This window comes from Hypanus sabinus, chromosome 12, assembly GCF_030144855.1.
Source record: "Hypanus sabinus isolate sHypSab1 chromosome 12, sHypSab1.hap1, whole genome shotgun sequence".
In the NCBI taxonomy this organism is placed as follows: domain Eukaryota; kingdom Metazoa; phylum Chordata; class Chondrichthyes; order Myliobatiformes; family Dasyatidae; genus Hypanus; species Hypanus sabinus.
This window is the reverse complement of record NC_082717.1, coordinates 111,126,301-111,142,175: the sequence shown is the minus strand read 5'-3', so window position 1 is coordinate 111,142,175 and position 15,875 is coordinate 111,126,301. Positions and strand designations below refer to the sequence as shown.

General features: G+C 40.9%; 1 protein-coding gene across 7 annotated transcripts in view; it reads right to left on the bottom strand.

Annotated features, from left to right (window-relative positions):
* Positions 1-15,875, bottom strand: part of wdr27 (WD repeat domain 27) — a 575,048-nt gene that overhangs the window by 489,514 nt on the left and 69,659 nt on the right. For all 7 annotated transcript variants that reach the window (XM_059986745.1, XM_059986748.1, XM_059986747.1 and 4 more), the window contains exons 17-18: positions 10,035-10,124; positions 2,981-3,102 (exon numbers count right to left, since the gene is read on the bottom strand). In XM_059986745.1, the coding sequence (XP_059842728.1) occupies positions 2,981-3,102; positions 10,035-10,124 (212 nt within the window). The remainder of the gene's footprint in view (positions 1-2,980; positions 3,103-10,034; positions 10,125-15,875) is intronic.

The following is a 15,875-nucleotide window of genomic DNA, read 5'->3' as shown; positions in this document are numbered from 1 at the left end:
AAACTCGATGATTTTCTCTATCTTGAATCTTTATAAAAATGGATAAACTTAAAACTTTTGACACTTTCAAACATTCTAAAATCAGCTCTTAAAAGTTAAATACAAAAAAAAACTGTTTCTATTTATTTTGCAATATGGTATTGAAACTTGAAGAACAAAGCAGCATCTTCAGATTCAGATTCAGTTTATTGTCATTTAGAAACCACAAATGCAATGCAGTTAAAAAAATGAGACAACGTTCCTCCAGAATGATATCATAAAAGCAAATGACAAAACAGACTACACCAGAAAATCCACATAACATTTGGCAATCCCCAATCCAGAGTCCGGAGAGGCTGCTGCGTATTAATATCGCACTACCGTCTTAGCGCGTTCCCCGGAAAGGAGCTCCAAATCCACCAGACAAACAAGACCAAAAACCAAAGCTATAAGACCTACACAAAACCACATAGTTACAACAGTGTAAACAATAGCATAATTGATAAAAAAAAACAGACCACGGGCACGGTAAAAATGGTCTAAAGATGTTAAAGGACTATAAGTTCAAAAGAAATCACCACACAGTTTTCACAAGTCCCCAGGGTCCCGACAGACTAGCCATCTCACGCCAGTGGCAGAAGGGAAGACCCCTGCTATGGATTTCATGGCGCCGCCTGACTCAGCCTTGCAGACACAGCACACAATGAAAGCTCCATCAAACTCAGCCTCACAGACGCAGCACACACCAAAAGCGACCTGACCACAGCGGAATTCTAGTCCGTTGAAACTCTGAGCTGATAACCATCCCCTCCGGCACAGCTTCTCCGAGCACCATCCTCTGCCGAGTGTATTAACACGCCCCCGCCAACGGCCATCGGCAACGTGACCCCGAGGACTGGGGGCCTGTTCTTCCCAGCAGAGCCCCAGACCTCACAGCAACAACAAAGAAGGTCTTCCTGGAGATTTCCCAATGTTCCTCCATGCTCCCACATCTGTTTTCAATCGACTATGATTGCGCACAACACCCCACTTCACAAATAACAGATAATCAGCTCCGGAATGGCCGCTGCAACCTGCGTCGCGCCGCCATCTTGGAAAATGCTCCTTACACAATCTTATACAACACATTCATTTTCTCAAGTCAATCATCCAATTAATTAATCATAAATTAAAAGGTACATGTTTCTCTTAGTCTATACAGTCAAGAAACCAACACTCAAGTTCTTCTTTCCTAAAGCAGTATCTGAACAAGATACTGCATCCCCAGGGAAGCAATGTTCCTGTACTCATCTGATTCTTCAAACCTATTCCTGAGAATTCCAGATCTCTGGCAAGAAGCCAGAACCTGCCCGCCTTTCTAAATTACTAGACACCCAAATAATGTCTTAGAATCATAATATAACAGAAAAATGAGGAAATGGAAAGATGATTGAAAGAAATCTTGCTGTCAATTCTAAACAGAATGTATAATACAGCCTTGAACTAAGCCCTCAATACCCGCCACATATACACTAATAGCACATGGCAGTCATTTATAGCCTTGCAGCCAACAATTCTGAACAGTGACGTTGTATTATTTATGCAGTGTCAGCAAGTGTTTAAGTGCCTTTCCAATCTCTAAACATCCCAAAGAACTTTACAGTCAGTAAAGTACTTTTCACTGAGCTTTCACCATCACTTGCTTAGTAATTAAATGCATATTTGGTGTACATTTAAATGTAAAGATGCTAAAAGAAAAATCCATAGGCTGGGCAACATTTTCTCATTTACAATGCAGAAGTGTCATTTTTCCAATATGGCTATCCTTAGTCTATAGTAGTCCTTTGGAACAGTCTATAATATCAAAGGTCAAAGTACATTTATTATCAATTTTCTTGCAGGCATTCACAGTAGAAACTAAGAAAGAGTAAGAATTAATGACAATACAACAAAGATGGACAAACAACTGATCTGCAAAGGACAACAAACTGTGCTAATACTAGATAGACAGTCAGATAATATTGAGAACCTGGGTTGTAAAGTTATTGTAAGTGAGTCCATAGGTTGTGTAATCAGTTCACTATTGAGGTGAGTGAAGTTATCCACGCTGGTTCAGGAGCCTGAAGGTTGAAGGATAATAACTGACCCTGAACCTAGGCTCCTGTATTCCTTGGCAGCAGCAAGATGAGAGCATACCCTGGATGGTGCAGGCCCTTGATGATGGATGCAGTTTGCAGATGCGCTTAATGGTATAAAGGACTTTTCCTATGATGGACTAGGCTGCACCCACTTCTTTTTGTTGGTTTTTCTGGTCATGGGCTTTGGTATCCTTACAATTGAGAGATGAAAGATTTTCATCCTGTATTTCTGAGTAACCCACATGCCAGACACAGATGCAAGATATGGCATTTGACAGGGAGCAGTCATAAAACAGAGGAATTATTTTAGCAGATCTGAGATGCTGCTGCTATGCCCTTCATAAACTCAGAACTGGAAATTGTACTAGTTATCCATGTATCTGGAACCCACTAAGCAAATGGGATGTGGAAGAAAAATCAACCAATATATGATTTAATATGCTGGAAATATATTCTAAAAAAGGGAAAATTAACAGTTATGGGAATGTTCCCTCTAATTATTTTAAAGCTGAGCAGGAAATGTTTACATGGTCTGAAAACTGGTCATAATTTAACAAAACATTATGTAGAAGAAAATTACTGCTGTGCAGCAACAAAGGCTATGCATATCGGAACAATTTAGTTAGTGCACGGCCGCACACCCATGCAGTTTAGAGGAAACAGTGATTATGGGAAAGAACAAGAAGTGGAATAATTGAATAATTAAGAAAATTAATGCAGACCCCTTCTGTGCTCCATAATTCTATGTCCCTCTAGATTGGAAACAAACTTGAAGAAAGGTGAAGCAAACAACCAAGATTAATTGTGATAGAAAAAAAATGAAAGACAGGTAACAGAAATGGTGACTTTGGAATATATATAATAACAAATGGTTAAATAATTACCAGCATCAGTGCGGGGGTTGAGCCACGAACTGGCCAGATCCATAATGACCTATCTTCTGATGCTGTTAAAAGCCATTTATTATTTTGTGTCCAATCCAAGCAGTTCACTGCCCCATCATGGCCTTAAAGTAAAGTACAGAATATAGAATATGTTATCATACTATAAGAAAACACCTACGTTTAAATTCTGGAGTGAATTCTAGAGACATAGGAAAACAAAAAAGGACACTTTATAAAATATCATTGTGCATAATCTGATTGTCCTTGACATTTATCAATGACTGTGTTAATTGCTTTGTAATGAGGACCACACCAAAAATATAATTACCTCCAGTAGAGTCCAGTAGAGATGCTTAATTTTTGAATACATTTAAGTCAATCTACCTGATCTAGAAAATATCTTACCTAAAGTAACCAGTTTTTAAGGAAATTTTTCAAGATAATATCTATAATATGTGAATGCGAATCCTAACAACATATTAAGTTTGTCATTCAGAGTTGCCGTGCAAGCTTTTACTCAAATTGTTTACTAAACTAGCAAGATAAATGAACTACAAGTATAACCACTATTGTGTTTCTGGGGAAAGAAAACCAAAACAGTACAAATATAACTAAATGAGTTATTTTTAAGCAGATCTATACTAACTTGTTTATACTTATGTTTTCAGAAAGTTTAAATGATCTTAATAGCTACAGTAAATTATTTCAAATCTACATCAGCAAAATAATTTGTTTTTAAAACAAGCATTTGAGTGCAAATTCAGGTAGTAAAGTGTTGTCTGTGCTGCCCTCTTGTGTACAACATAATTAACAAAATAGAATTAGACAATGATTGTTTCACATCAATCCCAATCTGTGTCCACCATCATATATTCTCCAGTATAATCTGGAAACCCAGTCATAAATTGTTTTCCCATACCATCATTAAAAGTGGATATACCACCATAAGACATACAACGTGAGAGAGGTGCTGTCTCTTCTTGGCCCAAAATGTCACCTCTGTACTCCTCACTGTAAATGCTGTAGGATCTGTTGAGTTCTTCCAGCATTGTGTGTGTTAGTCTAGATTTCTAGCATCTGCAGAATCTCTTGTGTCTGTTTGCTCTTTGTTTAAAATTTGTTTGTAAAATCTCAGTTCTGCTGCAGGGTTGTACTCATGGGCTTTTCCCTTCAGTACTGCATGATATTTAGGAAATCCAGCAATGATGATAACATTGTGATAATCTAAACTAGATAATTGGTTTGCAGGATATTAGTATCCCTATCCTTAGTCATAGAGGTTATAGGACTTATGGGACTCACTGAGTTACATTTGGGCATCATGTAGAGAATATGGGCTACTTGCAAAATTTGGCAATCGTGCCAATCAAACCAACACCTTTATTGTGGACACTTTCTGCTCTCATGAGTGTCATTTCAAATCCACCTATTCAGTATATAAAACTATAATGGTTAAATTTGCTTTCTGCATAATCACATTAAAAGTAATAATTAAGAAAGAAATTAGAGAGAAGTAAGAATCTGATTTTGTCATGAAATGTTACATCATTGATGCATGCTTCCAAACAGCTTCTCAGGAACATTTTGTTAATATTTAAATTTTAAGTGTTATGATCCACTTGCAGTATTTCATAAATAGAGATCCATCAAATGATTTTGTAACTAAGCTCTTTCACCACCTTTTGATATTGAGACCCAGTCTTTCTCATGGGCATTAAGTTGCTTATGTAATATTGATCTAAGTTGCTAGGCTTAAAATTGCCTGAAATACTCACGACCAGAAAGAAACATTCTTCCAGTCAATAAACTGTTCTGACAATGTTGATGCAAAGTAGGAAATTGAGAAATAGCTTTCAAATCAAGCTTTCCATTAAAAATACTGACAGTAGGATTTCTACCTCCCCCAAATCAAATATCCGGACTGATGAAGAGAATTCATAATGGAATGTAAAAACTTAGCAATTTAGCTAATAAAATGGCAGAGAGACAGGAATGATAAAGGAAGAAAAACAAAGCTCACACACGAGATTCTGCAGATGCTGGAAATACAGAAGAACACATGCAAAATGCTGGAGGAACTCAGTATCTATGGAAAGGAATAAAGAGTTAAAGTTTTGGGCTGAGACCTTCATCAGGACTGGAAAGGAAGAGAAAAGGCAGAAGAAGTGGGGGGAGGGGAAGGATACAAGCAAGAACATGATAGGTGAAGTCAGATGAGGGGGAAGATAGGTGAGTGGGGGAGGGTTATCAAGAAGCTGGGAGGTGATAAGTAGAAAAGGTAAAGGGCTGCTGAAGGAATCTCAGAGGAGAGGAAAGTGGACCATGGGTGAAAGGAAAGCAGGAAAGGCACCGGAGAGAGGTGATGGGCAGGTGATAACAGAAGAGGTAAGAGAGGAGCCAAAATGGGGAATGGAAGAAAAGAGAAGGGGAAAGAAATAAATGGAAGTTAAAAAAATCAGTGTTCATGGTGTTAAGTTGGATGCAACTCAGATGAAAAATGAGATGTTGGTCCTCCAACCTGAGTGGCTCACTGTGGCAGCAGAGGAGGCCATGGACTGACATGTCACAAAGAGAATGAGGATCCAAATCAAAATAGCTGGGCACTGAAAAGTCAAAAGCACAAAATACTCTGCAGATGCTGGGGACAAAGCAACATGCACAACACGCTGGAGGAACTCAGCAGGTCGGGCAGCATCCGTGGAAGCCAACAGTCAACGTTTCAGGCCGAAAACCTTCATCAGGACTGAAGAGGGAGGGGGCAGGGGCCCTATAAAGAAGGTGGGAAGGAGAAGACTGGTAGGTGCCAGGTGAAAAACCAGTAAGGGGAAAGATCAAGGGGTGGGGGAGGGGAAACAGGGAGGGGATAGGTAGGAAAGGTGAAGAAGGAATGTAAGAGGAAAGCATTATGGGTAGTGGAAGGAGGCTGAACCATGAGAGAGGTGATAGGCAGCTGGAGGAGGAGGCAGAGTGAAACTGGGATGGGGGAAGGGAGGGGGAAGGGAGAGGGAAGGAATTACCGGAAGTTGGAGAATTCAATGTTCATGCCAAGGGGCTGGAGAGTTCCCAGACAGTATATGAGGTGTTGCTCCTCCAACCTGAGTTTGGCCTCATCATGGCAGTAGAAGAGGCCGTGTATGGACATATCCGAATGGGAATGTAAAACAAAGTTGAAGTGGGTGGCAACTGGGAGATCCTGTCTGGTGCGGCAGACAGAGCGGAGATGCTCGACAAAGCGGTCCCCCAATCTGCATCAGGTCTCCCTGATGTAGAGGAGGCTGCACCGGGAGCACCAGATGCAATAGGTGACCCCAACAGACTCACAAGTGAAGTGTTGCCTCACCTGGAAGGAGTGTTTGGGGCCCTGAATGGTGGTAAGAGAGGAGGCATAGGGACAGGTGTAGCACTTACACTTGCAATAGGTGCCAAGTGGGAGATCCGTGGAGAGGGACGTGTCGACAAGGGAGTTGCAGACGGAATGATCCCTGCGGAAAGCAGAGAGGGGTAGAGAGGGAAAGATGCACTTAGTGGTGGGGTCCTGTTGAAGGTGGCAGAAGGGGCCTATCACCTATCACCTCCCTCAGGGTTCCGCCTCATTGTGCTTTCGGACCCATTGTGCTTTCCTCTTACATTCCTTCTTCACCTTTCCTGTCTATCCCTCCCTCCACCCCTTGATCTTTCCCCTTACTGGTTTTTCACCTGGCTCCTACCAGCCTTCACCTTCCCACCCTCCCCCCACCTTTTTTATAGGGCCCCTGCCCCCTCCCTCTTCAGTTCTGATGAAGGGTCTCGGCATGTTGACTGTTGATTTCCACGAATGCTGCTCGACCTGCTGAGTTCCTCCAGTGTGTTTTGTGTGTTGCACTGAAAAATCCTGCTTGTTGCAGACAGAGCAAAGGTGCTTGACAAAGTGGTTCTCTGTCTATGTTCCAATGTAGAGTCCGTCACACCAGGAGCACCAGATCCTGTAGATGACCCTGACAGACTCGCAGGTGAAGGGTTGCTTCACCTGGAAGGACAGTTTGGGAGGTGAGGGAGGTGAATGGGCAGGTGTAGCACTTCTTCCATTTGAAAACAAATCTCAAGTACTTTGGCAAACTTTGCAATGTTCAATAGTGTTCTCAATGGATACAAATTCTCAACAATATCCAACAGCTTTCAGTTTGAACACAGATTACAGGTTTTGTACTGGAAATTAAATTTGACACCACAATGAGATACTTCAGTTCTGTCATACTGAGAATTTGCCAAAAGTATAGCAACATTCAAATACTTAAACCAGTTGCCTGATGCCCCAACCTCTGCAAGTTCAGCAGAGGCATTACTCCTGAAATTTCTACTCAAATGGCAAAGGGAGGAATCAGGATCAAACTTGCGACTGTCATAAGACACATGAGCAGAATTAGGTCATTCAGCCCACCGAATTTACTCGGTCATTTCATCGTGGCTGATCCCAGATCCCAGTCAACCCCTGCCTTCTCACCATAACCTTTGATGTTCTGACCAATCAGTAAACTATCAATTTTCGCTTTAAATATACTCAAAGTCTTAGCCTCCACAGCTGACTGTGGCAAGGCATTCCACAGATTCACAGCTCTCTAGCTAAAAAAAAAGAATCATCCTTATCTCTGTTCTAAAGGGTCGTCCCTCAATTCTGAGGCCATGCCCTCTAGTTCTGGACCATAGGAAATATCCTCTCCACATCCACTTTATCTAGTGTTTTAAACATTTGGTTGGTTTCAATGAGATTCCCCAGCATTCTTCTAAATTCCAGTTGGTACAGACACAAAGCTGCCAAACTCTCCTCATATGTTAACCATTTTATTCCCAGAATCATCCTCATGAACTTCCTCTGTTCTCCCTCCAATGACAACACATCTTTTCTGTGATATGGGGTCCAAAACCGTTGACAATACTCCAAATGTAGACTGCCTAGTGTCTTATAAAGCCTCAGCATTATCTCCTTGTTTTTATACTCTATTCCCCTTGAAATGAATGCCAACATTGCATTTGCCTTCTTTACCATAGACTCGACCTGAAAACTAACTTTCTGGGAATCTTGCACAAGGACTCCCAAGTCCCTCAGCACCTCTGATATTTGAATTTTCATATTTAGCAGTAGTCTGCACTATCGTTCCTTTTACTAAAATACATTATCTAACATTTCTCAACACCGTATTCCATCTGCCACTTTTCTCCGGATGATGAAATTCTTCCAATTTATCTAAGTGCTTCTGCAATCATATTGTTTCCTCAGCAATACCTACTCCTCCACGTATCTTCGTATCATTCACAAACTTAACCACAAAGCCATCAATTCAATTATCTAAATCACTGACAAACAATGTGAAAAGAAGCAGTCCCAATACTGATCCCTGAGGATCTGGCAGCCAACCAGAAAAGGCCTCCCTTATTCCCATTCACTGCCTCCTGCCTGTCAGCCATTCCTCTATCCATGTCAGTAGTTTTCTTGTAATGCCATAGGATTTTATCTTTTTAAGCAGCCGCATGTGTGGCACCTTATCAAATGCCTTCTGAAAATCCAAATGGCATCCACTGCCTCTCCTTTGCCCAGCCTGCTTGTTACTTCCTTGAAGAACTCTAACGGATTTGTCAGGCAAGATTTCCTTTTACAGAAATCATGTTGACTTTGACTTGCTTTATCATTAGTCTTCATGTACCCCAAAACCTCATCCTTAATAATAAACTCCAACACTTAACCAACCACTGAGGTTAGACCAACTGGCCGATAGTTTCCTTTATTTTGCCTACCTCGCTTCTTAAAGAGTGGAATGACATTTGCAATATTCCAGTCCTCTAGAACCATGCCAGAATCAAATAATTTTTGAAAAATCATAACCAATGCATCAGTTAGCTCTTCAGCAATCTCCTTCAGAACTTTGATATGTAGTTCATCTGCTCCTTGACACTCACAGACCTCTGGCACATTGCTAATGTCTTCCACAGTGAAGGTTGATACAAAGTACTTATCAAGTTCATCCACTATTTCTTTGTCCCCCATTACTACCTCACCAGCATCATTTTCCAGTAGTCGACTATCAACTCTCACCTCCCTTTTACTCCTTATATAACTGAAAAAACTTTTGGTATCCTGCTTTATATTATCCTCATATTTCATCTTTTCCCTTCTCATGATTTTTTTTAGTTGCCTTTTGTTAGTTTTTAAAACTTCCCAACCATCCACCTTCCCACTCATTTTTGCAACATTATATGCCCTTTCCCTGGCTTTTATGCAGTCCCTTGTCAGCCATGGTTGCCTAGCCCTGCCACTTGAGAACTTCTTCTGTGGGATGAATCTATCCTGCACCTTGTGAACTATTCACAGAAACTTCGGCTACCTCTGCTCTGCCGTCATCCCCACCCGTATCCTCCTCTAATCCACTTGAGCAAGATCCGCTTTCATGCTTCTGTAAATCCCTTTATTCCATTGCGATACTGATACATCTGACTTATACTTCTCCTTCTCAAATTGCAGTATGAATTCAATCATGTTATGATCACTGTCTCCTAAGAGCTCCTTTACCCTAAGCTGCCTAATAGTATCTGGACTATTAAACAACACCCAACCTAAGCTAGCCTTTCCCCAAGTAGACTTGAGCACAAGTTGCTCTAAAAAGCAATCTTATAGGCATTTAACAAATTGCCTCTCTTGCAATCCAAAACCAACCTGATCTTCCCAATCCTCTTGCACATTGAAGTCATCTAAATAACTACACACTATATTGCCTGGGACCCATCAGGTCTTGGTCCCGTCCAGTTTAAGTGGGTCAAACTGATGCTACATGATAATGAAGAGCTGCACTTCATATTGGTGTTCATGTGCTGGAAAATCCAATCGTCACATGCAAAAGTATGGCTGTGTGTAAAACAGTTGTCAACTAGAGTGTGGGTATATTCTGACAAGCTTTATGAAGCTTCAAAATGTTTACTCACATTTCATTGGCAGAATTATAGACAAGTAAATTTAATGTACAATTTTATACAATTTTAAAATATACAATTTTTTTTTTAATTTTAATCTATTCACTGTTGTTACCTGTAAAAACAGCTGGGGATCCACTTAGTGAAGCATTATAAACTAGCATGGATTTGTCAGCCAATCCCACAGCCAGTAACTTTCCATCCCCTGAAAATGAGAGCAATTAGAAGCAAAATAAGTTTCAATACTTGATATAAGTTCTCACAAGTGTCCATTATAATCATGGTATTATTATATACATTTTTATTTTCATTCACAAGTATAAAATGTAAATGAGAATTTTTTTAAAACATACAATTAAAAGATGACTATTAAAAGATTACAAGTACCTCAAAGAGAGAAATCAGGAGGATCTGGTATGAAATGTTAAGAAAAATGACAAGACATTCTACAGCTATATTAATAGGGTAACCAGGGAAATTATAGGCCCCCTTAGAGATCAGCAGGGCTTCCTACTATTCAAGTTGCAGGAAATGAGTGAAATTTTTAATGAATATTTCCCTTCCATGTTTATAATGAGAAAATCACAGACGTTCGAAAGATCACGGAAACAATTAGGGATGTTTTGGAGGAGATTCATATCTTCCTGGAGCTTTTACAGCATTAAAGGCATGAAGGTGGATAAAGCCGCAAGGTCCGACCAAGGGCATTCTTCGACTTTGTGGAAGACCAGAGAGGAAAATACAAAGGGTGACAGGTTAACCAGTGTTCCGTTCACTATTCCATGAGGTTTGCTCATTTTAGCACTGAACTGACTCTACAGCTGTGGCCTGCAACCATTGGCATTTGTCTCTGTGCTGAACTGGCTCCAGGCTGTGGCCTGCAGCCATCAGGCTCCTGGAGTGGCTTCATTTGTTTCAGAGCCGACTGACTCAGTGGCTGTGGCCTGCAACCATCAGCACTCACCTCAGCACTGAACTGGCTCCGTAGCTGTGGACTCACTTCTAGTGAATCTACAGTTAATGTTCTGTGTGTTGTTTGTTTACTTTTTATTGTTTGCACAATTTGATTTTTCTTCTCCAGACATTGGATAATTGACAGTTTTTGTTGTGTGGGTTTATTTGTCTTTTTTTATTTTGTGGCTGCCTATAAGAAGACAAATCTCAAAATACGTACTTTGAATGTCCACATGTTGACACTGAAGATCGGAGCCCAAAGGTTGATTGGCAGTCCAAAAGTCAAGACCCGAATGGCTGAAGCCTGGGCACTGGACTTCCGGAGGCCTGGGGTTGGAGGATTGTACATGTGCATGGGATGGTGGGTGGGAGGGAAAGGTCTCATTCTACTGTTGTTTTGGTGCTTGTGTGCTCTGCCGAGCATTGTGGGCGTACTATGGTACTGCCACAATGTGTGCTCCAAAGCTCATCCGTAGGTGTTGGATGTTAAAGCAAATAACACATTACATAGTGTTTCCATGTGCATGTGATAAATCTGAAGCAATGAAAAGAAATTATTTGCATGAAAATTCTTGACTTGAACATTGCATCCCAGTCAATGTGGACATAGTCAACAGAATGACTTCTGTGCTGCACAGCTTTATGATAGTAGTAAACTGACTGCTCTTTAGATGCAATATAAACATCAGAATAAATATTATTAACATAGTTAAAAAAGATAATTAGCTAGCAATAGGCATAGAGATCTTAGGTCCCACACCACCAGGTTCAGGAACAGCTATCACCCTGAACTAGCATGGATAACTTCACTCACACTATGAACTAATTTGACAGTCTGCAGCCAAGAGAAAATATGCAGATGCTGGAAATCAAAGTAATACGCACAAAATGCTGGAGGAACTCAGCAGGCCAGGCAGAAACTATGAAAAAGAGTAAACAGTTGATGTTTTGGGCTAAAAGTCAATTTACTCTTTTCTATAGATGCTCCCTGGTCTGCTGAGGTCCTCCAGCATTTTGTGTGCATCTACAATCTACAGGCACACTTTTAAGGACTCTTTACAACTCTTGTCCTCAATATTATTTTCAATAACCATTGGTTGGTTATCAGTCTTTCAGAAAATTCAATCGCATTTCTTTTTTTGACGTGAATGCCTGGGAGAAAAGGAACCTAAAGGCAGCATATGGTAACATATACAATAAATGCTTTGATAATAAATTTACTTTGAATTGAATTTGAATTTACAATAAATTATGTGACATACTCTTCACAAATTAATGTGCATGAGAAAATATCTTTAATATAAAGATTACAAGGAAAGGACAGTGTATCTACATGTGAAACTTTATTTCATTTGTAAGTAACATACCATTACCTACTGCGTCCCATTCTGATCGCCTCATTATAGGAAGGATGTAGAAGCTTTAGAGAGGGTACAGAAGAGATTTACCAAGATGCTGGCCTGGATTAGGGAGCATGTCATATGATGGAAGATTGAGCAAGCTGTGCCTTTTCTCTTTGGGAAGGGGGGTGGTAGAGGGGAGATATTTTATTGATCCCCAAGGAAATTACAGTGTCATAGTACCATTACAAGTGCACAGACATATAAATATTAAAAGAAAATAAGTTACCTCAAACAGTCTATCGGGGGGGGGGGGGGGGGGTCATCACTTCCCTGGCTATAGGTTGACTCATGACAAAGCCTAAAGGCCAAGGGTAAGAATGACCTCATAGTGCTCTTTGGAGCAGAGCAATTGTTTATGTTTATTACTAAAAGTGCTCCTCTGTTCAGCCAAGGGGACACTTCCCTCTGCCTTACCAAGGAGAAAGAGAACCTGTGGTTTGTTGAACTTCAGATGAAATGCGAAGCTTTTGGGGTAACTTTGGTCTGTTTCTTTGCTATTGCTTAGCACAGGGTTGGGCTCTGTGACTGTACCGATGCACGTTTTTTTTCTGGTGGGGGACGGGGGATCGTTGCTCACTGCCGCTTATGCGTGGGAGGGGAGAGCTGGGGAGGACTTTGGGGTTCTCACATTTAACTGTCATTCATTCTTTGAGGCACTTCTCTGTTTTGTGGATGTTTGCAAAGAAGACATTTCAAGGTGTCTATTGTATACGTTTCTCTTACATTAAATTTGACCTTTGAACCTTTGAGAATTGCCAGGATTTTCCTTAGGGTCTTTTGTGTCCAGTTTGACTCCTATAACAGAACTAGCCTTTCTAATTAGTTTATAGAGCCTGGTGGTATCTGTGTTAATGTCATTCCCTGAGCACACCATCACATAGAAGATTGTACTGGTGACAACAAACTGGTAGAATATGTGAAGGATCCTGCAGATGCTGCCTGGCCTACTACGTTCCACCAGAATTTTGTGTGTGTTGCTTGAATTTCCAGCACCTGCAGATTTCCTTGTGTTTGCGTTCATCTTCCCGTCCACCCTTTATACACCCAACTATTGCTGAGGATAAAAGGATGAAAGACAACTTAACAGAGGTATATAAAACTATAAGAGCCATAGATATAGTGGACAGCCAGCACCTTTTCCCAGGGTGGCAATAGCAAATACCAGAGGGCATCCAATTAACATCAGTATTGGAAAGTTTCAGGGAGATGTCAGAAATGTTTTTTTAAATTCTTTTTACATAGAGAGTGGTAGGTACCTAGAATCATCGCCAGAGGTGGTGACATAAGTTAGGGACATTTAAGAGACTCTTAGATAGACACGTGAATAAAAGGCAAATAGAGTGTCATGGGCTGTGTAGGAGAGAAGGATCGGACTGATCATGGAATAGGCCAGCTCAACACTGTGGGCTGAAGAGCTGTTCTGAGCTGTACTCAGTATGTACTCATATGATCAGAAAAAGCTTCAGAGGATTGCTGACTCAGTGAGCTCCATCATATGTACAACTCTCCCCACAGTCGAGGACATCTTCAAAAGGTGATGCCTCAAAAAGGTGGCATCCATCGTTAGGGACCACTACCAACCAGGAAATGCCATTTTCTCATTGCTACCTTCAGGAGGAGCAGCAGAGCCTGAAGAAACACATGCAATGTTTTAGGAGCAGTGACAGAAAGGCAACAGTAACTCAAATAACTATGCATCATAACATTGGTGTGCAGAAGATCATCTCTGAACACGCATGTCAAATCTTGAAGTAGATGGGCTACAGCAGCAAAAGACCACGAAGATACACGTTGAATTTAGTTACCTTGGTATACAATGTTTACAAGACAAAGGAGCAAAAGTAGGCCCATCGAGTCTGCTCCACCACTCTACCAGGAGCTAAACTATTCTCCCATCTAGTTCCAATTTCCAGCTTTTTTCCCCATATCCCTTGATACCCTGACTAATTAGATACCTATCAATTTCCTCCTGAAACACCCACAATGATCGGGCCTCCACAGCTGTGTGTGGCAACGAATTCCATGAATCCATGACACTCTGGCTAAAAAAAATTCTCTTCATCTCTGTTTTAAATGGGTACCCTCTAATTCTAAGACTGTGGCCTCTTGTGTTGGACTCAACCACCAAGGGAAACAGCTCTTGGTCCACATCTACTCTGTCCAACCCTTTCAACATTCAAAATGTTTCTATGTGATCCCCTCTCATTCTTCTATATTCTAATGAATACAGTCCAAGAGCCAATAGATGTTCCTCATATGCTAGCCCCTGCATTCCAGGAATCATTCTCGTCAATCTTCTCTGAACTCTCTCCAACATCAGTACATCCCTTTTAAGATTGGGGGCCCAAAACAGCACAGTATTCCAAATGATGTCTCACCACTGCACCATAGAGCCTCATCAACAACTCCTTACTCTTATACACTATTCCTCTTGAAATGAATGCCAATATAGCATTCGCTTTCCTTACTGCCGATCCAACCTGGTGGTTAACCTTTAGAGTATCCTGCACGAGGACCCACCCCCAAGTCCCTTTGCACTTCCAATTTTTGAATTTGCTCCCCATCTAAATAATAATCTGCCTGATCATTTCTTCTTCCAAAATGTACAACCGTACATTTCTCAACATTGTATCTCATCTGCCACTTCTTTGCCCACTCTCCTAAACTGACCAAGTCTCTCTGCAATCTTTTCGTTTCTTCAACACTTCCTGCTCCTCCACCTATCCTGGTGTCATCCACAAACATATCCACAAAACCATTTAATCCATAATCTAAATCATCGATATACAGTGTAAAAAGAAGCGGCCCCAACACAACCCCTGCGGAACACCACTAGTAACTGCCAACCAACCAGAAAAGGATCCCTTTGCTCTCTGCCTATCAGCCAATGCTCCACCCATTCCAATATTTTTCCTGTAATTCCATTGGCTCTCATCTTATTAAGCAGCCTTTTATGCTGCACCTTATTGAAGGCCTTTTGAAAATCCAAATACACAACATCCACAGTCTCTCCCTTGTCAATCTCATTTGCGATTACCTCAAAAAATTCTAATAGGTTGGTGAGACAGGATCTTCCCTTCACGAAACCATGCTGGCTTGGGCCTATCTTGTCAAGCACCACAATGTAATTCATAACCTCGTCCTTGAGGATCGACTCCAATAACTTTTCAACTACCGATGTCAGGCTAATAGGTCTGTAATTTTCTTTTTGCTGCCTCCCTCCTTTCTTAAACAGAAAAACTACAATTGCAACCTTCTAGTTCTCCGGGGTCATGCCAGAGTATATTGAATTCTGGAAGATCATTTCCAATGCCTCCACAATCTCTAAAGCCACCTCCTTCAGAACCATGGGTGCACCTCATCCAGTCTGGGAGACTTATCTATCCTTAGTCCATTTAGCTTCCCAAGCACTTTCTCTCTAGTAATCTTGACTGTACATAATTCTATTCCTTGAGACCTCAGTGCTAATGTCTTCCACTGTGAAGAATGATGCAAAATACTCATTTAGTTCCTCTGCCATCTCTTTGTTACCCATTATAATTTCACCAGCATCATTTTCAATTGGTCCTATATCTACCCATGTCACTCTTTTACTCTTC